This window comes from Asterias rubens, chromosome 7 (assembly GCF_902459465.1).
Source record: "Asterias rubens chromosome 7, eAstRub1.3, whole genome shotgun sequence".
Classification (NCBI taxonomy): domain Eukaryota; kingdom Metazoa; phylum Echinodermata; class Asteroidea; order Forcipulatida; family Asteriidae; genus Asterias; species Asterias rubens.
This window is the reverse complement of record NC_047068.1, coordinates 2,191,614-2,216,613: the sequence shown is the minus strand read 5'-3', so window position 1 is coordinate 2,216,613 and position 25,000 is coordinate 2,191,614. Positions and strand designations below refer to the sequence as shown.

The 25,000-nt window shown below is 38.0% G+C and overlaps 1 protein-coding gene across 3 annotated transcripts; it reads right to left on the bottom strand.

The window, feature by feature from the left end:
* Positions 1 to 6,307: 6,307 nt before the first annotated feature.
* On the bottom strand, positions 6,308 to 24,790 carry LOC117292119 (rho GDP-dissociation inhibitor 2-like). 3 transcript variants are annotated; one of them, XM_033774043.1, is made up of 6 exons: positions 24,689 to 24,790; positions 18,321 to 18,523; positions 12,908 to 12,991; positions 11,621 to 11,697; positions 8,934 to 9,003; positions 6,308 to 6,866 (listed from the first exon to the last, which is right to left on the bottom strand). In XM_033774043.1, the coding sequence occupies exons 2-6, from the start codon at positions 18,490 to 18,492 to the stop codon at positions 6,670 to 6,672; spliced, it is 600 nt and encodes a 199-aa protein (XP_033629934.1). In that variant the 5' UTR covers positions 18,493 to 18,523; positions 24,689 to 24,790; the 3' UTR covers positions 6,308 to 6,669. The 3 variants fall into 3 exon arrangements, with proteins under 3 accessions (XP_033629934.1, XP_033629935.1, XP_033629937.1); XM_033774044.1 differs by lacking the exon at positions 24,689 to 24,790 and adding an exon at positions 18,864 to 19,012; XM_033774046.1 differs by lacking the exon at positions 24,689 to 24,790 and adding an exon at positions 18,757 to 18,843.
* Between the last annotated feature and the right edge of the window lie 210 nt (positions 24,791 to 25,000).

Here is a 25,000-nt window from a genome sequence, read left to right as displayed (position 1 = left end):
TATAGTAGACATGCTCTATCACATCATCGTAAAGCAGTTTAATATTATACACGGTTAACTGACAATATTATAGGCCGGTATAGAGATAATACCGGTGTGGATATTTTGCCCCTCACCATTTAGCACAGACAACGGTAATTTTGGCACATTTGATTTGTGACTTTGCCTCATTGTTATTCGTGTAGCCAAGATCCAAGCAACATGTAATCATTGAAAATGTGGTATCATTTTAAAGAGGAATAGTTCAGCTTTGCATTGATATATACCATATACAAAGAGAGTAATAAATAGTAACAAATATACTGGATTAAAAAAAGTGTTCTTACTTTTTGTGAGCAGTTTATTATGCGCACATTTTGCGACATGTGACGTCTCCCCAGTGCCCTTTCAAACATGGGAATTCCTGTCCTAGTTCCAAAAATAATGTATAGCCTCCAATTAATCAGCGGAACAAATAACAATAATTATCAGTGAGCTTCTTTTTATGTTATTTTTTTCTCGAGTTATTTGAGAACTGCCTTCACAAGTCTAAAACCATTTCACTGACAAAAGAAAGTAATGTTTTGGCTAGAAATTAATATTTCGAAGCACAACAACAAATAAGCACAAGCAAATAACCTTATATCGGGACATACCATCACCATCGACTCCCTTCCGGTTCCACCAGGTATGCGGGTAGGTAAATCCTACACCATGATTCTAGTTTATTGCTCCATGGGCACACACGATCACTTATAAACGACACGTGAGAGTGACCATTGACCTATACTAGCAAAGTTACCTTCAAAAAGAAGGAAGTACAAGTATCAGTATATCAAGAACAATTTTAAAGGCAGTGGACACTATTGGTAATTGTCAAAGACTAGCCTTCACAGTTGGTGTATCTCAACATATGCATAAAATAATAAACCTGTGAAAATTAGAGCTCAATCAGTCATCAAAGTTGCGAGATAATAATGAAAGGAGAAAACACCCTTGTCACACAAAGTTGTGTGCGTTAGATGCTTGATTTCGAGACCTCAAGTTCTAAACTTGAGGTCTCGAAATCAAATTCGTGGAAAATTACTTATTTCTCCAAAACTATGGCACTTCAGAGGGAGCTGTCTCTCACCATTTCTTTTCACCAAGAAAAGTTTTATGCTAATAATTACTTTGAGTAATTACCAATGGTGTCCACTGCCTTTAAGTCACTTTTGTCGTATGTATTGGACTTTGTAAAATGTTCTCCTTTTTGTATTTGCTATATTATATTAACTTGTTTGTAATGCGTTTGATGTAATTTTGATATGTGTAGGCCTATACACTTTTGAATTTTTAGTAATAATCTATTAAAAAATCAGGCCCCATCCTCAACGTTTAGTAAAACTAAAAAAACTTCTGCCGTTGACGGCAAGCGTCAAAGTGACAACGCTTGACGTCATGTCTAGTTTGCTTTGTTACCACGCTGCATATCTGCTCCCAACTATGACGTGCCATGAGTGATTGCGTAACGGAGCTTTTCGTGAATCTTTCTGGAAGCGCTGGATAAGGGTGTTGGGTTTTTTACACAACTAAAATCTATTTATAGTTATATGATTCGATTTCCTTATTTATTGAAAACATTTTAAATTAAATTCAGCAAAGTTCACCACTTGACATTTTCGTTCAAGCATGTCTTTAAGATTACCGCCACGCATTGTACTCTATCAACTTCTAGAGTACTCATTTGTTGTAGTTTACTTTATAAATGGCGACAGTTGTTGAATGATAAGTTTGATTTAGACAACTTGTAGCCTAATGACGGCACTGCTCTGATTTGGGAGAGGGTTTTTCAGTGTGGGGGTGGGGGGGGGGGCATGCAGTTAATTTGTATGGGTCTGCATTGGGCCACCATCCTCTTATTGTGTTGTGGCCGTGGCCGTGGCCGTGGCAGAAATCCCGGTCGGATCGTTCCCTAAAATGTATTGGTTTCACAAAATACATGTTGTTTATAGCCCCATGAATTAGTGGTGGCATGCCCCCCCCCCCCCACATTAGTCTGCTTAGTTCAGAACCTAGCTCAGACCAATCTTGAAGAAGCTTGACACACATTGAAATAACAATACATTTTCAAAGTTCTGGATTACATTTATGGCATTATTGTCTTTAATTCGGCATATATTCGACATCAAAGGAAGACTGTATTTAACTAGCACTTGCACTTAACACTTAATGCATTATTATTCATGTCGGGCAAACTCCTAAAATTGTGTTACATTTATAGCACCATGCGTAATTTTAAACTACAAGACATAATGTGTACATCAAACAAACTTTGCTAGTTGGCTTTCATATAGTTAAATCCATTGTTTACATATCAAAATTTAAATTAATTATTTCAAATATTTGTTGACTTTGGAAACACAACACATCTTAATTTTCTGAATAAACATAAATTAATACCGATATCAAAACAAAGTGTAAAAGTACATCTGACACATAATTCAACCTGTTAGACATGGGGTCAGGTCTAAAAAATAACCAAATCTTTTTGGAAAGTGATTTATTCGCAATATAAAAAGAGTAAAAGCATTAATGTTTCTTTCTTTGTGGACAATGGCTTTGGTTAATTGCTTCTTTTGCATATTTGCATAAAATTTCGTTTTCCCCAACCGCCTGTAAACAGAACTCTTTAAAAAAAATAAAAACAATTGGACAGCCTCTGTATAGGCAGCTGGCAAGAAACTTCAGATAAAAGCACCTCAGATAAAAGATAAACATATCTTTCATTTTCCATCAATAAATGACTCACTAAATACACAATGTAGTCTATGATAGACTCTATAATTACTAGTTCAATTGTAAAATTGTCATCCATTGTGTTGGTCGTTTTTAATGACCAGTTTCTGAAATGCACATCATTATAGACAGGAGAATTTGGATTAATAATTAAACCTTTTGTTGTCATAATACACTTGTTGCCATTGCAATATTGTTCAAGGCAAGTGTTTATTATCAACTTTCATGCTGTGTGTGTTTCTGATTGAGATTTAACAGTCATACATGTGTTACCAATGCTGTACTGTATAAACGCAATTATTGCATTAAATGCTTTCATACAATACGGACATTAAAATAGCATCCAAATACAAAACAGATTATAAAGACAGTACAGATGTTAAGCTAATGTTAAATTTTAAAAGGAAGTAACCCACAAAAGCCCCCTCCCCTTCATCCTATAATGACCCTTTTGGTGACATTTAGAAATATCTGTTTCAGAATCAGAGCTTTTGTTAAGATAATGTTTTAGCATGGGAAAATAGCTGTAAAGAGAACAGATTTAACTAGAATGGCTTTTCGGTATAAAAAGATAAACAATTGAGAAATAATGACTTAAAGGGAAGTAAACCTTTGGCAATTACTCCATAAATTAAATACCATAAAAACTTAATTAGTAATAAGTACTGTAGCTGTTATTAATGTATAATATTTTGAGAAACACATTCTTTTCAAAGGAATATAGTTTTAGCGAAAGGAATTCAAAATATTTCAATTTGAGAAACGTTTATGCATGAAATGTTTCTCAGATGGTGTATTCCAATTGCAGATTATTCTACCATCTTTTGAAATAAAATTTTCGCAATCAAGTTTTATTTTATAAGTCTACCATTACATTGTATTGAAGCAATTGAACAGCTATAAAGAACTAAAGAACTAAGGTATACTTTGCCTTTACTGTTATTTCGCTTGTTGACTTAATTGAGTCGTCTCAGTCCAAATTGTTATGTAAAAATTATCCCGATTTTGGAAAAAATTGAGTTTATTTTTGCAATTGGAACTCAAAATGCTATATGACTTGACCCGCGGGAAAATGATCAGAATGATCATTAAAGTCAATGACGGACTAGATCCCTCTCATTCTAAGTTACGACCAGATGGCTCATAACTGAAATATTGAGTAAAGTATAAAGGACATGATACACATCTTATCTCATTATACTGGAGGTTACAATGTATTGATTGACACTCTGTCTTACAACAATAATACTGTGTGGTTATCCAATAACTTGGTTCATCATAATATTTATATAAATGTTAATATACCTGGCAAGATTTTTGCATAATCTATGATATTCAATATAATATAGCACACTGTTATGTAAAATTTTAACAAAGCAAACAGAATAAAGGCAATTAATGGCACTTTAAAAACACAATAAAAGAACTAATAGATTGAACAAAGTAACAAGTACACATGTTAATGTGAACCATTTCAAAAGTCCCAAAGAGACATTACTTGATCATTTGGATTCTCCAAAATGTTCATACAGCCAAATTAAACGTCACATAGTCTTTGAAAACTCAACATGAATGCAATAGCATTCTGCACTTACACGACTAATGCTAACTACTAGTTTGCTGCGTCCATCACGCATGATCATGTAGTGGCTTGTTTGTCTGACAGCCGGGTATTTTAAGCAAAAGTGACACCATTAGTGCTGGATGCCATTGATCAAAGAAACTATATTCAAAACAGAAACACTAACTTTTATAATGCTTTGGGTATGAGGTTTCACTCTATTGTTTAAGTACACTAAAGTTTATTATTCATGCTTATGTTGATTAATTGTTGTTAATTATTACGCAGGCACAACTTGACATTGACATACATTTACAAGTTGTTTGTTATACATGTATGCATATTTGGTTCGTGAATATTTGTTATTTCTAAGGCATCAATGCAATTTTACTCCTTATCAAATGTGTGTAATTTAGGTAGTAATAAATGACCAGCTTTTTATCCATTGTATGCAAACACATGTAATTCAAATACATGTACATGTCATTGAACATTTTGCAACCTATTAATGATCTTAACTGGCCTTTCTACTACATGGCAATTTCATTATTCTTGCTTAATTAATCCTAAGCTTATCAATTTACATTAAAGCGTACTGTTGATTAGTCAAGTATTTCATTTCATCTACTACTCTTCATCTTGTTCATGCTTTTGTCATAACTAGACTTGATTCCTGCAATTCATTTCTGTATGGACTCCCTGACAAAGATCTCGCTAAAATTCAACGAGAATTCTGCTCGCCTCTTTTCTTGCTTGCCTCGTTTTTATCATATCACACCAGTACTAATGCAACATTGGCTCCTAGTTAAGTTGCATACAATTTATAAAATTCTTTTGTAAATTTTCAAGGCTCAAACATGTCAATCTCCTGCTTATTTATCTGAACTTGTTCATCATTTCCCCTACTCGGACTTTGCGTTCATCACAGCAGTCATTGCTTTCTGCTGCTAGAGCTTCTTCCATTTGTTATGGCCACGGATCTTTTTCTTACGCCGCACCGTTTCTTTGGAACAGTCTTCCTGTGCATATTTGCCAAGCTAATTCTTTACAATGTTTTAAGTCCCTGTTGAAAACTCATTTGTTTGAAGCTGCTTATTTGTAATCTGCTTATTTGTAATTGTTTGTTTCACTCATTGTATATTTTATTGTTCTCTTTATGCGCTTAGAGCCTTTTTTTGCATTAGGCGCTTTACAAAAGTCTTTATTATTATCATTATCTTGAAAGATGCTTGGGCTCCATTTCACAAAGGGTTAAGATTCATACAGGATGAGTTGCCAATATTGCCATATGGTATGTACAGTAACATCACTTTGGACACCTTTGGTAATTGTCAAAGACCAGTATCCCAAACATAAAATAACAAATCTGTGAAACTTTTTACTCAATTGGTCATCGAAGTTGCAAGAAAATAATGAAAGTAAAAACAATTCTGTTGCACAAATTTGTGTTCTTTCAAATGCCTCAAAAGCTTCAGGCCTGAAGTCTTTTAATAATTGAGTGAGAAATTACCCCTTTCTCAAAAACTAGGTTATTCAAAGGGAGCCGTTTCTCACAATGTTTTATACTATCAGCAGCTCTCCATTGTTTGTTACCAAGTGAGGTTTTATGCTAACATATATTTTGAGTAACTACCAATAGTGTCCAGTACATTTAAAGGCAGTGGACACTATTGGTAATTACTCAAAATAATTATTAGCATAAAACCTTACTTGGTAACGAGTAATGGGGAGAGGGTGATAGAATAAAACATTGTGAGAAACGGCTCCCTCTGAAGCGACGTAGTTTTCGAGAAAGAAGTAATTTTCCACAAACTTTATTTTGAGACCTCGGATTTAGAATTTGAGGTCTCGAAATCAAGCACCTGAAAGCACACAACTTCTTGTGACAAAGGTGTTCATGGTTATCTCGCAACTTCGACAACCAATTGAGCTGAAACTTTCACAGGTTGGTTATTTTATGCATATGTTGAGATACACCAAGTGAAAAGACTGGTCTTTGACAATTACCAATAGTGTCCAGTGTCTTTAAGATCGACACGCATCTAAATATCAATCTTAGCTCTTTTTAAAAGCCCTGTAATATTAATTGAAAATGCGATGCTTCAAACTAAAGCATTCTTCGTGTTAAACACAGTTCACCCATTGTATTGTAGTTAAAGCATCTTTGTTTTGTACAATGTTCGATTACATAGTTGCAACAAAACCTCACATTTTTTAGATGCAAAGAAAGTAACACCATGTGAGCCTAGCTGGAGCCAGATAATAATAGCCATTGAGATGTTTGTTATGTTGTTAGACCCAAGCCCTTAAGTACACAGGCAGGCATACAGGTGCAATGATGCGATCTTTCTTTAGTCCCAATCAGACTTGATATCGAAGGCCCATTCCCAAGTAAGAAAGACACGATCATCGTCATCCATTAACTTACTCTGAACGGTATAATGGCCACGAACAAGCAACCCTTTAGAAAACTCCTCCACTTGTGTTTTATACTCTCTGATGTCTTTGGAAGGACCATAGCTACCCATCATGTGTACGGCAGAGTCACCTAAACAAACAAGACATTATACAAAATACTAAAGTTCAGCTGAAAATACCCCCTTCTTCTCCCTTACAGCAAACAAGCAAATAAAAACTTTACATACTCTGCACACCATCCACAAATGGAATTTGACTTATTTTCAAAGAAAGAAAAAAGGTAGGAGGAAAAAAAAACTACACTTCAGCGAATCCAAATATTGCACCTATTATGTATTGATGCAACCTCGTTCCCAGGGGTGATCGACTTTGCCATGCCATTTTTACCCAGCATGCCTTGCTCGATCATAACCCCTGGAAATTATTCATTAAAATGTGCTAGAATCTAGTAATCAATCCTTTCTACGTGCGCACGCATCTCTTTTGTCTTAAAGAATCTTTTTGGTTTTCTTTTCTTAAAAACGAGTTTGTGGCAAAAAAAAACGCGGGCGTAATCAACATGCAAATATCTTAAAACAATGCGCGCATGCACTTTACATCTAATGCATGACAAATTTCATGAGCCAATCAGCGTTGTTTCTCAGTACACCCCTGCCCATGGTAGCGAGGCTGGCATTAATGATGTAAGTACTGTCCCACGATGTCGCTTTCACAGCGGGAGGTTCATCAAACCAAAGTATACCAGAAGTACGTCAAGCCAATTGTGCTTTAACAACCTTATCGAAACTCTCTGTTCTTTGAGTTGTTACCAATTTTTCAGAATATATCAAATGAACAAGGACTGGTTGTTTCAAAGTAAAGAACAATGTTTGGTTGATAAGGTTGGTTTCATGAGTGGTTGAAAGCTTTGTCTTCATACAGTACAATCAGGTGGGATCAAAGTGACTAAAGTAGGCATCGTATTTGGTCTATGGAAACAAGTTAGAATATATCATCAAGTAAAAGGGCTGACCTACACGTACACATGGGCTGTATTTGGACATTTCAAGCTATTTAATCACAATTTTTCAGATTTTTCCAAGAGCAAACAAATCAGAAATCAGACTTAAGTAGGAATAATAGCATGCCTGTGCTAAAGTCTGCAGGAATTGGCACGAGTGTCTTTACAGCCCAGCTTATAGTGTATAAGCAGCTTCTACTTCAGCAGCTGCATCAATTTACCATCAACTATTGGAATAATAATAGTAAACATTCATTCATAAATACCTCAGACAGTTTCGCTTTCCTATTGGTGGAGAGCGCGTCACGTGGGTGTTTATAAACCTTTGTTTATGACCGGTAAATAGTGTTAATTCATGGGCGTGACACGCGACCTTGCACCTGTTCTTATAAGACAGTTTCTTCATTCCTATTGGACGAGAGCAACGGCTAAAACAGTTGTGCCACATCACCGAAAAGGTATGACCGAAAAGGTATTTATGAATGGGAATCAAAGTGTGTTGAATCGGTTTTCAACTAGTGGTTTAAACCCGCCGAGGCCTGGTTCATAATAATTTACCTCGACTTCGTCATGGTAAAATTATCAAGAACCAGGCCTCATTGGGATTAAACCACTAGTTGAAAACCTCTTCACCACACATTGATTCCCTTACTTAATTATGTATTTAAATATTATTATTTAGCTGCCGACTCCCAAAAAGTGTCATGGCCGAGTGGATAAGAGAATCAAATTCAAGTTCTGGTGGTTAAGTCACCGAGGTGTGGGTTCAAATCCCGGTCGTGACACTTCTACGTGTCCTTAAACAAGATACTTAACTATAATTGCTTCTCATCGACCAGGGGTATAAATGGGTACCTGCGAGGGTATAGGTTGATATTGTGTGTGAAATAGCCTTCTGAGCGCCCGGCAGCTCAACACTCCCCAGGGAGCTGAGAAAGATTAAAGGGATGTTATTGGCTCAACGACCAGGGCACTAATGTAAAGCGCATTAATACGGTTATTATATATGGGGGGTTGTATTTTTTAAGTTATGACTGTTTATAAAAGTCCAATTTTACGTGTTTTTGGCGGTCGCTAGCGACCGCCTAGTGCACCAAAGGGTTAACTATGCATAGAATGTCATGTTCTTGACTTCAGCTGACTACATTAAAGCAGACTTTGTATTAGTAATACTTATAGCAAACTTGTCAAACTTACACTCTATATGTACAGCAGACCGAGTTGTGTTTTGGAGATACTTCAAGCCAAACACAATGTCATTTTTCACCTGTAAAGAGAGAACAATAAGACAACATTAGTTGACACTGAAAAGCTATACAGGCAAGAGTGGACATGTTGAATGAATTAGCTGAATGTGCACATTGTTCAATGGCAGTTTATATACCTATGTATAAAAATATGACAACATGAATCCCCAAACAAACAAAAACAAAATAAACAAATACTGAATGAATGAGAGCATGTCGAGAACTACCATGCATTCACTCCATGTCACTACCCAGACAAAAATTTATGAATTTTGGTAACCATCTTTTTTTCATTTGACTGCAGCCACTCATGCAAATAAAGATATGATTTTCCCCCCAATTTTTAAAACTTTTATTTTATATAATTATTCAGGTATCCCGTAGGTGACCATACACAACCCGATTGTATGATTGCTATTGAGATGCAACTCTATTTGGATGTACATGGATCCCATTCAATACCAGTATCAAGGTTCACCCGACAGAACAGATCCCTGACAAAAAAATCTGATTCTACCCACTATGCAGGGATTATGGTTTCTGGTCCATTCACACTCCACAATAAATGTGCAAAGCGTCTGATTGTAATAGGTAGATTACGGGCAAGTTGTGGCCACTTAAAACCACATGGCCATGATTCCAACAAGGGAAACATGAATGGGCCATATTTTTGACCGCGTGAGGGCGCTCTCAATCACTTCCGGGGGTATATTCATTCATACCCAAAACAGTTTTTAAAGATTGGAACACATTATAACCACAGACATCTAATCCATCACAGACAATAAGACTTTTAAAGGAGCCGTTATGATCCACCTCTAAAGCAAATTGAAACTACGGCGCAACAAAAGTGACAGAACGCCTATTAATTTGTGCAGGGCGAATCGCGTGTACCCCCGGAAGTGATCAAAATACTGTTTATAGCGCCCTCGCGCGGTCAAAAATAAGGGGCATTAAGCCTGGTTCATATTTCCTCAGATGCCAAGCGAATTTTACGTAGATTTGACGTCACATCTCTGTTTTCACAGCGAATATTTGGCAAAAGTTGAGCACACTTCAACTGCTGCGAATTATTTGTTGCGAATATGTGACGTCAACATTCGTATCGCATTCACCTTCACAGGAAGTATGAACCGGGCTTTAGAGTCACAACCCTTCCACAACCTGCACAATCCTAGCAACGACGACATGCACTAACAAAAAAGTAACCAAGATGACTAGAGCAAGCTAGTCCAAAATTGAGACCAATTTAAGAACTGACTCCGCCGTAGTACAGTTAATTACGATCCTATAAGCTTAAGTAGTAGTCCCAGCCTATTTTATATACCATCCACCCAGGTAATAGTTAAAGGAACACGTTGCCTTGGATCGGTCGAGTTGGTCTTTGAAAAGCATTTGTTATAATATGCATATGGGTAGAAAGATGCTGTAAAAGTAGAATACAATGATCCACACAAACATGCCTTGAAATTGCACGGTTTTCCTTTTACCTCGTCGACTAACACGGTCGGCCATTTATGGGAGTCAAATTTTTGAGTCCCATAAATGGCCGACCGTGTTAGTTCGCACAGTAAAAGGAAAACCACGCAATTTCGAGGCAAACTTGTGTGGAACATTGTATTCTACTTTTAAATTATCTTTCCAACCATATGCATTTTATAACAAACGGTTACAAACGCTTTTTTATAGACCAACTCGTCCGATCCAAGGCAACGTGTTCCTTTAAAAAGCAGGACCGTTCTTTTCAGAACTGTGAAGTCTCCCGAACACCCGAACAATCTACTCCGCGGTAGTAGAATAAAGAAAGACAGTTCTCCAAGAACAAACTCTACCTGGCAAGTAGATACACACATACCGCAAACCAAATGTATATCGATACCTCACCATGCAATGCCTCAATTCCTATACAAGAAAATGTTCAGATCAGTTGTTGCTGCTGTCAAAACAAATCATGACTCTTCATGTAACTTTTACAAATATTGCATAACACTGTTTGTGTGGGAGCTGCTTTGTCAATGTTAAATACGGGGATACAAGGGAACATTTTTGACTTGTGGATCAAAAGTAAACAGTGACTGCAAAAAGAAATTTCAGCACTCGGCAGATAATCTAGTAGCTTGACTTATAACAAAATAGACAGCATGGCTATAATCTATCCTAAACTGGCACATACTTATAATAGATGTTACAATTTGCACCGGAGATAAAGAATACAATTTTTGTTTTTACCCATACACCTGTGTGTGTTAGCACTGTATACTCAGTACTTTCCCCTACGAGTCCTGTGAACAAATATCACAGGCATATTACTCGGGTGGGATTCAAACCCACGAACCTTGCAATTCTAGAGCAGTGTCTTACCAACTAGACGACCAAGACTGCCAGTTAGAATCCAGTTTTTTGGCAGCGGGTACCGCAACGATATAATAGATGTTAAATTTGCATCGGGGATAAAGAATATTAATTTTGGTTTTTACCCATACACCGATGTGTGTTAGCACGGTATACTCAGCACTTTCCCGAGTCCTGTGAACAAATATCACAGGCATGTTACTCGGATTCGAAACCCACGACCCTTGCAATTCTAGAGTAGTGTCTTAGCAACTGGACTTCCGAGATAGTATGGCACATACTTACTGTAAATGTGAGTTTAGCTTGAACCCCAACACCTTCTTTTATTGTGAATGTCTTCTTCTTCAGCTCAGCTAAATCACCTGGAGTATAGGGTGTACAAATACATTATTGGCTGAAATATCATAAAACAAATTTGAGGCAAAGAACTTACCCTTAGCCATCTGGATAAAACTAAACATAGAGTTCAAACTTTAAGTCACTGACTACCATGCAGCAGTTTCTGCACCAACAAGTACGCTCATCATTCATTTATTGGATACCAAGCACTTTGCAAACAATAAAACACTGCTCACCAGTGAAAAACAAAACCTGAAACTGTTTGCTTCTGCAACAGGCCCAGTTTGTTCACTTGCAGCCAGCAGTGAACAGGCATGGTTTGTTCACTTGCAGCCAGCAGTGAACAGGCCGGTTTGTTCACTTGCAGCCAGCAGTGAACAGGCCGGTTTGTTCACTTGCAGCCAGCAGTGAACGGCCCCAGTTTGTTCACTTGCAGCCAGCAGTGAACGGGCCCAGTTTGTTCACTTGCAGCCAGCAGTGAACAGGCATGGTTTGTTCACTTGCAGCCAGCAGTGAACGGGCATGGTTTGTTCACTTGCAGCCAGCAGTGAACAGGCCCAGTTTGTTCACTTGCAGCCAGCAGTGCCAAAGCCTTGGCACCAACAAACAACGCCTTGGCTCCAAAACGTGATTGCTGTTCAAACATGCTTGTAACTTTTGATTACATTGTACACTTATAATTGTACACTTATAATTATTATAACAAAGTCTTATATAGCGCACGTATCTACCAACAAGCTTAGTATATACATTTATACAGAAAGAGAGGTTATTAAAAGTTATGAATTCTGAGACCCAATTATGTAGCACCTTATAGGGGTTTACAAGGTGCTACGGTGCTTTCAGCAGCCACAGCCAGGAACACCTCTTTTCGGTAAGTGCACTGGGTTCTTTTACAACACATGGGACCAACGGCTTTACGTCCCATCCGAAGGACGAAGCAATGGTTAAGTGTCTTGCTTAAGGACACAAGTGTCATGGCTGGGGATTTGAACCCACACTCTGCTGATCAGAAACACCAGAGTTTGAATTTGGTGCTCTTAACCACTCAGCCACGACACTTCCACTTATTGGACGAGGTTGGTAGTCTCATAAAGACACCTGACAATAAAGCAGTACTTTGATTGAAGCACTTTTTGCTTCTTAAAACCCAAGCCCTAGTAGATTCTTCCTATTTATTGTACACTGATTCATAGTCTGAGTCAGATTGGTCATAAAACAGACAAGTCTTACCAGTTAAGTCAAGGATAATATCTTTATGATCATCAGCAATGATGACCAATTTGTCCAGTGTAACCTGCGTGCCTTCACCTGTAACTAAGAGGAAAATAACAAACAGGTAGGTAAAGGAAATGGTAATTCAACAACAAATACTTGATTCATCTTGATTCATACTTGATTCATCAGCTGATACAGCATTAATAAACAGGTCCCAAAGTTTGAGAAAATATTGCCCATCATATTGGATAAAAATCATTGGATCCAAGGTTTCTTGAATGGTAGGACCCAGCAAGTTGCAGTCAATGGCACCTTGTCTGCACCTGCAGATGTTATATCTGGAGTCCCTCAAGGCTCTGTACTTGGTCCAGCCCTTTTCCTTCTTTACATCAATGACATCTATGAAGGTATTATGTCAACAATGAGGCTTTTTGCCGATGACAGTTTAATCTACAGGTGCATCAAGTCCCGTAGAGATCTTGAGACTCTCCAAGCTGATCTCCAGGCAGTCTTTGAATGGGCTCAGAAATGGGACATGAGCTTCAACTTCACAAAATGTTGCCACCTCTGCATCACCCTGAAGAAGTTGGATCATACCTTCACAATCTCTGGTCAGGAAATCCAACACGAGAAAAAATGCAAATATCTTGGAGTAACCATCACTGACAAACTAAGCTGGAACACTCAGGCAGAAGCAGTAAGAGCCAAGGCTTCAAGATCGCTTGGGTTGATCAGACGCACCCTTGGAAAATGAAGCAAGGAAGTCAAGGAGACGGCGTACAACACTCTAGTAAGACCACAACTTGAATTTGCCACAAGTGCATGGAACCCGAACACAAACCGCAACATCAGAATTGTGGAGAGCGTCCAGCGCCAAGCAGCACGTTTTGTCATAATAATAATAACTTTCGATTTATATAGCGCCTAATAACTAACACTTAATTCTCTAAGCGCTTTACATTAGTGCCCTTGTCATAGGGCCAATAACATCCCTTTTTAATGTTTCTCAGCTCCCTTGGGAGTATACAACCTGGGCAACAGTTTATATCGCTCCAAAGGCTTTTTTATTCACAATATCAACCTCTACCCTCGCAGGTACCCATTTATTCCCCTGGGTGAAGAGAAGCAATTATAGCAAAGTATCTTGCTCAAGGAACCCACACTCCGGTGAAAACGCACCAGAACTTGAATTCTATGCTCTTAACCACTCGGCAATGACACTCTACAGGACTACCACCAAGAATCAAGTGTGTCTGACATGCTGACATTGCTGGGATGGGACATCCTGCATGACAGACGTCTCCTTCATCAGGTCGAAATCCTCTGCAAGATACTACATGGCCAAATAAATATAACTATTCCTGCAAACATCATCCTAGAGAACAGACGATCAAGCCAACACAACCAGACAAATCAACATAGCCACACCTACAGGCAACCATTCGCCAGAGTTGACTGCTATCTCTACAGCCCTTTCCCAAGAGCTGTTAGGATTTGGAACAGGCTACCAGTGGCTGCAGTCACTGCAACCAATCTGAACAGGTTCCAAAGAGAAGCACTGCCAGCTATAAGATGGATGGAGCTACCAATCCCTCTTAAGACAAATTGACATTATCACCACCTTATAAGCACTATCTTGAAAGCACAAGCACAGAGCACAAATGGAAATTGCAACCCACCCTCTCCAGGACAGCAGCAATGCTTATGGGAGAGTACAACAATGCAGGATGCAGGATGCAGGAGGTTCAGGCCAAAGTCCCTTATCAAAAAGAGTTTGATGCATTTAGGGCAATTCCACGGTAACGGAAGGACGTTTTGACTCATTAAACAACATTTAAATCGTGGGTATCATTAACAGTTTAATTAGTTTCATCACGCCAATGGTGTCCTTCCGTTACCGACCTTATTAATATTCATATTTTATAAACTAAAAGTTTTTCAGCCAAAAAGAAGACCATTTTGAAGGCAGTCATTATAAAGGAAACTGTGACATTTGCTTGATGAAACTAAATAAACTGTTAATGATATCCACAATTTAAATGTTGTTTAATGAGTCAAAACGTCCTTCCACTACCGTGGAATTGCCCGTTAGCATGTTTTGGTCAGGGCTTGAATTTGGATGAAAATATCACAAGGCCACAGATCATAATTTTGACTGGACCAGAATGTTGTTAACAACACCAGTGATCAAAATGAAAAAAGACCATTCAAAACTGCGTTACGGCTGCAAAGCTGGCAAAATTTGTTTGATTGATTATCAAACACATTCTGAAGTGATGGTATGCTAGGGACAAAAGTAGTTTCAAACTAATCGCACTTAAAAAGGCAGTGGACACTATTGGTAATTATTCAAAATAATTGTTATCAGGAAACATTTCTTGATTTACAAGTAATGGGGAGCTGTTAATAGTATAAAACATTGTGAGAAACGGCTCCCTCTGAAGTGACGTAGTTTCCGAGAAAGAAGTAATTGTCCACGAGTTTGATTTCGAGACCTCAGATTTAGAACTTGAGGTCTCGAAATCAACCATCTGAAAGCACTCAACTTCGTGTGACCATGGTGCAACAAGGGTGTTTTTTTCTTTCATTAATATCTCGCAACTTTTACGACCAATTGAGATCAAATTTTCACAGGTTTGTTATTTTATGCATATGTTGAGACACACCAAGTAAGAAGACTGGTCTTTGACAATGATCAATAGTATCCAGTGTCTTTAAAATACACATTTGATTTTATTCTTAGCACCAGGAGAAGCGGTCCATCAATCAGTAAAGGCCCATTCTCATGAGCACTTCGAACGAGGGTCCCGTGCGATTTCATAACATCGATGTTATGAAATCGCAAATCCACGTCGTGTGAATGCTATGTATGTTACGAAATTACCTGGGTCCCGTGTTGTTCATAACACAGTTCGAGACCTCCTCCAAAAAATCGCATCGATGTTATAATCACGGGGAGCCATCGTCTGAACCGAATGCCTGCGATCGTAACGCGGGACCGCTGCGTTGACACGTGAAGAACTATGGAGGAAGAAATGGGCGAACTATAGCATGCAAATACATGTACATGTATGCTCAACGCTGGACTACGATCCGTTTGGCTGGTGGGTTTTGTGGCCGGATGCTAGACCAGCCCAAACCTTGAAGCAAAAACATCGTTCAATCGCAAGCAGAATACGTCATTTAGCAAAGCTTTTCAATGTTTTAATTCACCATTTGTTGTGTCTCATCAATAATTCCATATCTAAAAAACATTTTCATTCAACAATGTAGCGTTGTTAACGTCCAAAAATCTATTTGAATCGTGGACATTTGTGTTTTTCTTCGACTCGAACATGACTCGACGTTGCTGGATCGCTGCATTTCAAGACAAGCTCAAACCTTGAAGCAAAAACATCGTTCAATCGCAAGCAGAATACGTCATTTGGCTAAGCTTTTCGATGTTTTAATTCACCATTTGTTGTGTCTCATCAATAATTCCATATCTAAAAAACATTTTCATTCAACAATGTAGCGTTGTTAACGTCCCAAAATCTATTTGAATCGTGGAATTTTGTGTTTTTCTTCGAACTCGAACATAACTCGACGTTGCTGGATCGCTGCATTTCAAAACAAGCTCAAACCTTGAAGCAAAAACATCGTTCAATCGCAAGCAGAATTCGTCATTTGGCTAAGCTTTTCGATGTTTTAATTCACCATTTGTTGTGTCTCATCAATAATTCCATATCTATGTGACGGTCATAGAAATTGTACCCCCCACTGTTATTTTTATTGCACTTACTTATTATGTAACATTTAATTATTCAAGAGAAGCGCCCTCTCTTGGACAGCATTCCAATTTCGCGCGCTTCCGCCACCCTCATAATGATTCCAGCGAAGACCTGACAACATGTATTTTGTCTTCGTCTGTTTCAGGAAATAAAATGGTGCACCGAGTGTAAAGAAAACAACTTGCCGTTAGCCTCTATCCTTATACGACTTTCTTAAGTATTAGAGAGGGTCACATCTAAAAAACATTTTCATTCAACAATGTAGCGTTGTTAACGTCCAAAAATCTATTTGAATCGTGGAATTTTGTGTTTTTCTTAGACTCGAACATGACTCGACGTTGCTGGATCGCTGCATTTCAAGACAAGCTCAAACCTTGAAGCAAAAAACATCGTTCAATCGCAAGCAGAATACGTCATTTGGCTAAGCTTTTCGATGTTTTAATCCATTATTTGGTATGTCTCATCAATAGTTTCATATCTGAAAAGCATTTGCATTCACAATGTAGCATTTTTAACGTCCAAAAAGCTATTTGAATCGTGGAATTTTGTGTTTTTCTTTTTTTAGCTTCGAAAACGTAACCCCCTTCCCGCCGGCCGCCGGGATGAGAGTTACGTTATCGCAAATGTTTTTAAAATATACTACATTTTATGTTAATTGATTTCAATGAAATTGAATTATTTTATTCCTTTTAACTGTAAAGTTTTTGTTTTAACTCAAGCCTCTTGCTTGTAGACTTTTGTCCATGCAGTAGGCCTACCCAAACGAGGGACGTATGTTTACACGTGTGTGTGCGCGTGTCGTGTGAATGCTCGCTAAAAAATCGCACGCGGTAAAGGTGACAGACGGCTGGCGCCCTCTTATGAGGGACCCGCGTTTGCAGCGCTCGTGTGAAAGGGGCTTAAGTGAAGCAGGAGTCACTTTCAGAAGGCCGACAGAGTTAGCAGACATAATGTTGACCCATCTGATGGCATCAAGAATTGAAGCAACCACAACTAAGTACTTGGATGCATTCAAGAGATGGAAGACATTTATACATGCAGAGTGGGGGGGGGGGGAAGCCATATACCGACAAAGCCCATACATTGAGCCGTATACATTTCTAGTTTAATTGATCAAGGGTCTTGTAGTTTAATCGGCAGTAGTTCAATCAAACAAGCTCACGTTTTGTGGTCAAGTGACCCAACCGACAAATTGTCGGTCGGCAGAAGAATTATAAAACCAGTTGTAAAGAAAGATGGTTACAGCCAAGCAAATTAATACTTTACATGATAATTGTGGAGAGTCAGATGACATTCTGCTATTATGAGACATAGCCATAATGGTTTGGGGTTGTCTGATTTACCTGCAGTGCTCACCTAGAAAAAATGTTGCACCCCTGAAAATTTACCTTAGTTACGTCGCTGCCCAACACAAAAAGAACTGGCCTCAGGCCTGTAGTCCAGTGTAACAAAACATTGAGCCCTTTTTGTACTTTTGCAAACTGGAGAAGATTTCACAAAGAGTTAAGATTGATCTTAACTACAAATCAATCTTAATTGCTGAGCAAAATATGATTTCACAATACGAATTGCTTTGGTAACTAAAGATGAGTCTCAGTGCTTTTTGAAATCGAGCCCTTTTAAAACTGGTAATACACATTTGTGTTTGATAAACAAACCTGCTGTTAGATCCACATCATCTCCCAACAAGGACCTCTTGTACTTGTTGAGGCTTTCATCATCTTTATCCAAATCTTGTAATTCTTTGAGTGATTTTGGAGGTGGTGGTTTGTAGGACGCGCTGTCTTTTCCATCACTTCCTGCAGAGCTCTTTTCTGTTTCAGCCATCATTCAAAGTCCAATCTTTCACCTGATGTCCTTTCTGTAAAAACAAACAAACAAACACAAAAGGAAAATAGACCTCAATGTGCTGAAGGTTGTACACATTGTTCTCTGAACAGATTTAAGCAGAACTACATTATGATGTACCAACAGTGCACTTGGTGTTGATGATATCAACGAAAGCGGACACATTCCTTCATCACATTTCTTACACAAATATTGTGGGAAAATGGGTTAATTCACAGCGCTTCAATTGCAGTATAACACTTTTACCATGAATCTATATAAACAATTCAATGAAAACCACCCAGAATTGACAAATTTATATGGCTACATCCATTTCAAACAACACGTTGTGTTATCAACTACACTGTCCTTACATTGAGCTGCATCCGCAGGAAGTTTCCCACACTTTACAATGTACATGCTGGTACAGAAATCAGTGAGCTGCATCCGCAGGAAGTTTCCCACACTTTACAATAGGGACTTTTCGTTTTCGACGACGGATGGTTCTGCGACGGGTAAGATGACATTTGGCGTCATCTGCGCATGCGTCGGCTTTGAGGACGGTCGTCCCTCAATTTCTACGACAGTACTTTGGATGAATCCGTCGTCGAAAACGAAAAGTCCCTAATGTACATGCTGGTACAGAAATCAGTGAGCTGCATCCGCAGGAAGTTTCCCACACTTTACAATGTACATGCTGGTACAGAAATCAGTGAGCTGCATCCGCAGGAAGTTTCCCACACTTTACATGCTGGTACAGAAATCACAGATGGTCAGATAAGATAAACCCCATGGAGACTCACTGTTTTAGACTTAGAACTCATTTTATGTTTGGCAAAGCAGGAACAAAAAACAAGCAAGGCAGGAGAGATTTTTAATCACAAATCCCCAGAAGTTAAAAAGGGAATGAAGTGGCCTTACAATTAGTTTACCAGTAGGCCCTACTGAGGAAACTCTACAAGACCACAATCTTCAACGTCAAACCAATACGATGGAATTGTCCTTATTATACTATACATGTTAATCAAGAGTAGCCAAAAATCCCCTCAGATGAGATTACACCACAGAGCATTATGTAGAATCAACAAATATTTCGGGGGCCTTATATGCACTGGACACTATTGGTAATGGGCCATATTTTTGACCGCGTGAGGGCGCTCTCAATCACTTCCGGGGGTATATTCATTCATACCCAAAACAATTTTTAAAGATTGGAACACATTATAACCACAGACATGTAATCCATCACAGACAATAAGACTTTTAAAGGAGCCGTTATAATCCACCTCTAAAGCAAATTGAAACTACGGCGCAACAAAAGTGACAGAACGCCTATTAATTTGTGCAGGGCGAATCGCGTGTACCCCCGGAAGTGATCAAAATACTATTTATAGCGCCCTCGCGCGGTCAAAAATAAGGGGCATTGTCAAAGACCAGTCTTCTCACTTTAGTGTACCTCAACATATGCATAAAATAACAAACCCGTGAAAATTTGAGCTCAATTGGTCATCGAAGTTGCGAGATAATAATGGAAGAAATAACATCCTTGTCACACGAAATTTTGTGCTTTCAGATGCTTGATTTCGGGACCTTAAAATCTAATTCTGAGGTCTCAAAATCAAATTCAAAAATTTTAGTGGAAATTTACTCTCGAAAACTATGTTACTTCAGAGGGAGTCGTTTCTCACAATGTTTTATACTATCAACAACCCTCCAGTGCTTGTTACCAAATAAGTTGTTATGCTAATAATTATTTTGAATAACTACCAATAGTGTCTGACTGCCTTTAAGTAGGAACCTGGACCCGCACCATAAGAGCTTTGCATATCAGGGTACATTTGTTGACAAATCCCTGCATCCAATTGCTTCTGAAAATAGACTGACCATAGCATTGACCAATAACTTCTAGCTCTATGTAAATTCATATGAACTTGTTTGCATTGCTTCTCAGTATACCCCATTAATAGATTAACAAATAATTAAAATGTAGAATACAAGTTGCATTATTGGGATATTTACGATGTCAACTTAGATACTATCCCTCACAGTTTGCACACCCCCCCCCCCCCTCCTCTGAAAAACACCCCTGTTAACAACTGCATAACTATGGTCAAGGTCACAGATCACTTTCGTGAAAAATAATAAAATAAGACATTGATTAAGGAAATCAATGTGTGATGAAGAGGTTTTCAACTAGTGGTTTAAACCCAACGAGGCCTGGTTCTTGATAATTTTACCGAGACGAAGTCAAGGTAAATTATAAAGAACCAGGCCTCGGCGGGTTTAAACCACTAGTTGAAAACCGATTCAACACACTTTGATTCCCATTCATAAATACCTTTTCGGCCCAAAACATCAACATTTTTTGGTAAAAAAGTAAAACACATGCAAAAATTATAATTGTTCAATGATTTCTTTCAACACAACACCCCTCCAGCTATGAAATGGTAAGGCCCTCGGGTAAACAACTCCTTATAATGGAATGCTGTGCGCGTCGCGCGTATCGCGTGATGTGGCACAACTGTTTCAGCCATTGCTCTCGACCAATAGGAATGAAGAAACTGTCTAATAAGCACAGGTGCAAGCTTGCGTGTCATGCCAATATTTCAACACTTTTTACTGGTCATAAACAAAGATTTATGCACACCCACGTGTATATGTATGACTGTACAACCATGTAGGAAGAAACCCATGGTACAATGTGTGACCAAAACCTATCCAGCAAAGGCCATAAAACTTCCTGTACACAGTATGGTACATGTCTGTATGTATTCACTATCTCCACTATATCACTTGAGATCAGGATAGCACTGGCTGACAGTATGGTACATGTCTGTATGTATTCACTATCTCCACTATATCACTTGAGATCAGGATAGCACTGGCTGACAGTATGGTACATGTCTGTATGTATTCACTATCTCCACGATATCACTTGAGATCAGGATAGCACTGAGTATAATGAGCTTAAAAGGTACTCGACAATATTGATAAATCTACTCAAAATAATTGTTGCATAAAAACTTACTTAATAACGAGTAATGATGAGCTGTTGATAGTACATGTTTTGTATAAAACATTGTGAGAAACAGGTCCCTGTGAAGTAATTAAGTTTTGTGGAAAGAGGTAATTTTCTCTTAAAAAATTAAAGACTTCAGCTGAAGCCTTTTCTTAAGCAACTGAAAGCACACAAAATAATGCAACAAGGGTGTTTTTTCTGTCACATTATTCTCTTTCAATGACGATGACCAATAGAGCCAAAATTTTCACTAGGTTTGTTATTAATGCATATGGGATACACCGAGTGAGAATACTGGTCTTTGAACGTGTTGAAATAACATATCTTGGCTGGTGTGGATATATAAATAAACAAAGGTACTCCCCACCATTGGGATAAGCTGGAGGCTATTATTATGCCCATGAGGCTTAAAGACAGTGGACACTGGTAATTGTCAAAGACCAGTCTTCTCACTTGGTGTATCTAAACAAATGCAAAAAAATAACAAACCTGTGAAAATTTGAGCTCAATTGGTCGTCGAAGTTGCGAGAATGAATGAAATAAAAAATACCCTTGTCACACAAGTTGTGTGCTTTCAGATGTTTGATTTCGAGACCTCAAATTCTAAACTTGAGGTTTCGAAATCAAATTCGTGGAAAATTACTTCTTTCTCAAAAACTACATCACTTCAGAGGGAGCCGTTCCTCACAATGTTTTATTCTATCAACCTCTCCCCATTACACGTTACCAAGTGAGGTTTTATGCTGAAAATTGTTTTGAGTAATTACCAATAGTGTCCACTGCCTTTAAAAATGATATCTTCGCTTGTGCTTAAAACACTTTTTTTGACAGCAGTCGTACTGTACACTGTAGTGCGACTAAAGATGTCCGTCAGTGAATTGTTTTAAAGGACCAGTAAGGGCTTTAGTTACTGGGTGTCTTACAGTCTAAAATACATCTCATATGAAATCTTAGACATTTCCTTTCAAACTTTTTTAGAGATGATTGCATTGTGTATCAAATAGTAACCGATCCAAAAAATGCAAGCATTAGGGGGCATAATCTGCTCTTTGCGACATGGCTGGATCATTCATCCAAATTCCCTGCAACACAAAATCTGCTGGAAATTCTTATTTATACCAGCAACCTTATTATTTGGAATGCCCTGCCACAACACGTCAAATGCATAGTAGACAGGGATTCCCTGAAGCCTATTGTTTGTTATCCCTACAGCATGGCAAGTATTGTGTGTTACCACAAATCAAATGAATCACGCCATAAACCTGCTGTATACATACAAAGACCCATAAACCATAGCTACACTTATTTATAAAGAAAAGGCAAAATAGTTTGCTGCTCCTCAAAAAATAAAATATGACTGGGGTGGGTTAGGAATAGCACACAAGTATTTAATACATCTAGAAACTTCATGTATAAAGGCTCCCTGGGAGCCTTAAAAATATTGTAGCGTCATACGTTATCGACCCTAATATGTTTTCGAACCCCAACTTTGATTCCCGTTTACCGCGAGATTGTGCAAGCTGCACCGTTGACAGAAGCTATGCAGTTTACTCACGGTTTGTATTTTCATCAGGCTTAATCATGCTGAGAATAAAGTTTCCTGTTGTTGGTTATGCTCAAACATTTAAAAAATGATTGATTTTTGGTACAAATCACTAGTGCATTATTATGCCAACATTCAAATGAGTCAAAGAATCATCATCCAACCTCAAAAGTTCAAAACAAAATTACTATCTGCTAGATTGAGTTTTACTGCTTTAGTCACTAGATGGATCACGTGAGGTGGTTACTATTTGGGATTCTATGGTGTGCCAATATGGGGAAAAAATTAAAATATTTTAAGTGAAAATGAATTTTTTTTAAATTTAATTATTAACTGCATACTGTAATAAATTCCGATAAGCGTAATAGATATTAAGTCTACATTAAAGAAAAAATACCATAGATTGGTTTCTTATCTCCTGAAACCAAACAGTACTGGTCTGAAATGGGGGAAAACGGATTGTTATGAAGTGTGTGTGCTTCAAGGGGGGTGGGGTGTTTTACTTTCATGCCTTATGATATCTCTGGATTCTAATATAGTAGCCATAGGCCTAATGCCTTAGGACAAAAATTCAATTAAATTTGTTAAGTAGTAATTGAATAATATTTTTGATTATTTTGCACGCCATACTAGCTTCTGAATATTCAATAAAATACCAACCAATGAAAGGTGTGAAAACATATGACTAACTCCAATGTCGTGCATGCATAAGCACTGTTAATTGCGGACTGTCTCTCGCAACGTAAAACCAAAACTTTCAACACACCATGAAGTGTAAGTGTTGTTGTAAAAAAATTGGATAGATGATTTGAAAAAAAAAAACATTTAGTTTTTGATTGTGAACAATTTTCCTGTTATCCTACTGAAAACACATTACACCAGGATATAAGTTACTAGAGTAGAAGTAGAACTAAGTTTTTAAAATCTCCTAACTAAACGTTACTAGGCTAGGACTAGTCCCAAGTGAGGATTGAAGTCCTATGAATTCTTTGTGAAGGCTGAAATCTGCACGAGGATTAATATTAAAGTTTGCATCCAATATTTTAATATGTATAATTATGTAGGATAACTTTCTGTATTGGGGCCACCACTTTTTCACTAATTTTTACAAAAAGGGATATCTCATTGAGGTAAATTAGATACTATATTATTTCATATCGAATGAAAAAGTGGTGGTGCCATTTGGAAACTTTTCTCATAAAAATGTATATTCAATTACAGTTTTACACTTTACAGTTAAATCATCATTCTGTCTCATGCTGAAATTGCCTAATTTTGGTCATTTGACTTTGAGGATTTGAGGTGCTCCATCGCCCTTGAATTGAGCTAATTTAATAATCAGCGATGCAAGACATTACTTCTCATTAGTCATGATGACTCCTGATGATCCATAGGCCTTACATTAAAAAAAAACTAAAACTTGCATAGAAAAATTAGCATACTGACACAGGAAGAATTCCTGCACCATTCATGGTCAGTGCATGGAGGAATGGTTAGTGGTTAGTGTCACTTCATCAGATTCAGAATCCATCAAATCGATGTCAACTTCGCGGACAGGAAATCGATATATTATTTTACCTTCATTAAGGGAGATACAGTGGCAGTCGCATACAAACAATTTGCCAAGATTACCCTACCTTTTTCTCTTGCTCGTAGACACTTATTCTGTCGTTCTCAACCGTAATTTAAAGACAAACTCTTACTCCGCCTTCCAGCAGCAGTACACATTACACAGCAATGCAGAAGCAGCGCGCATGATCAACATGCAGCAGACGTCTAGACTTTAGACGGATAACGTGCCGCGCCTTGTTAATTATAATAGTCAGTTCCCCTGAATTATCTTCCCAAATTTCTATACGAAACCTCGATATTATGTTTCCATCGCCAAACATATCCACCACCGTGTAGACGGTGTGTGCTCTTTTTGTGGTTTTTGGATAAATATATAT

Bases quoted from the DNA above. Each gene is read 5' to 3' on its own strand.
- LOC117292119 (XM_033774043.1), bottom strand. From the start codon at position 18,492: ATGATGGCTGAAACAGAAAAGAGCTCTGCAGGAAGTGATGGAAAAGAC. The intron at 11,698-12,907 runs GTAAGACTTGTC...CCTATACTCCAG, and splicing joins TATTATCCTTGACTTAACTG to GTGATTTAGCTGAGCTGAAG. The intron at 9,004-11,620 runs GTAAGTATGTGC...CTCTCTTTACAG, and splicing joins AAGCTAAACTCACATTTACA to GTGAAAAATGACATTGTGTT.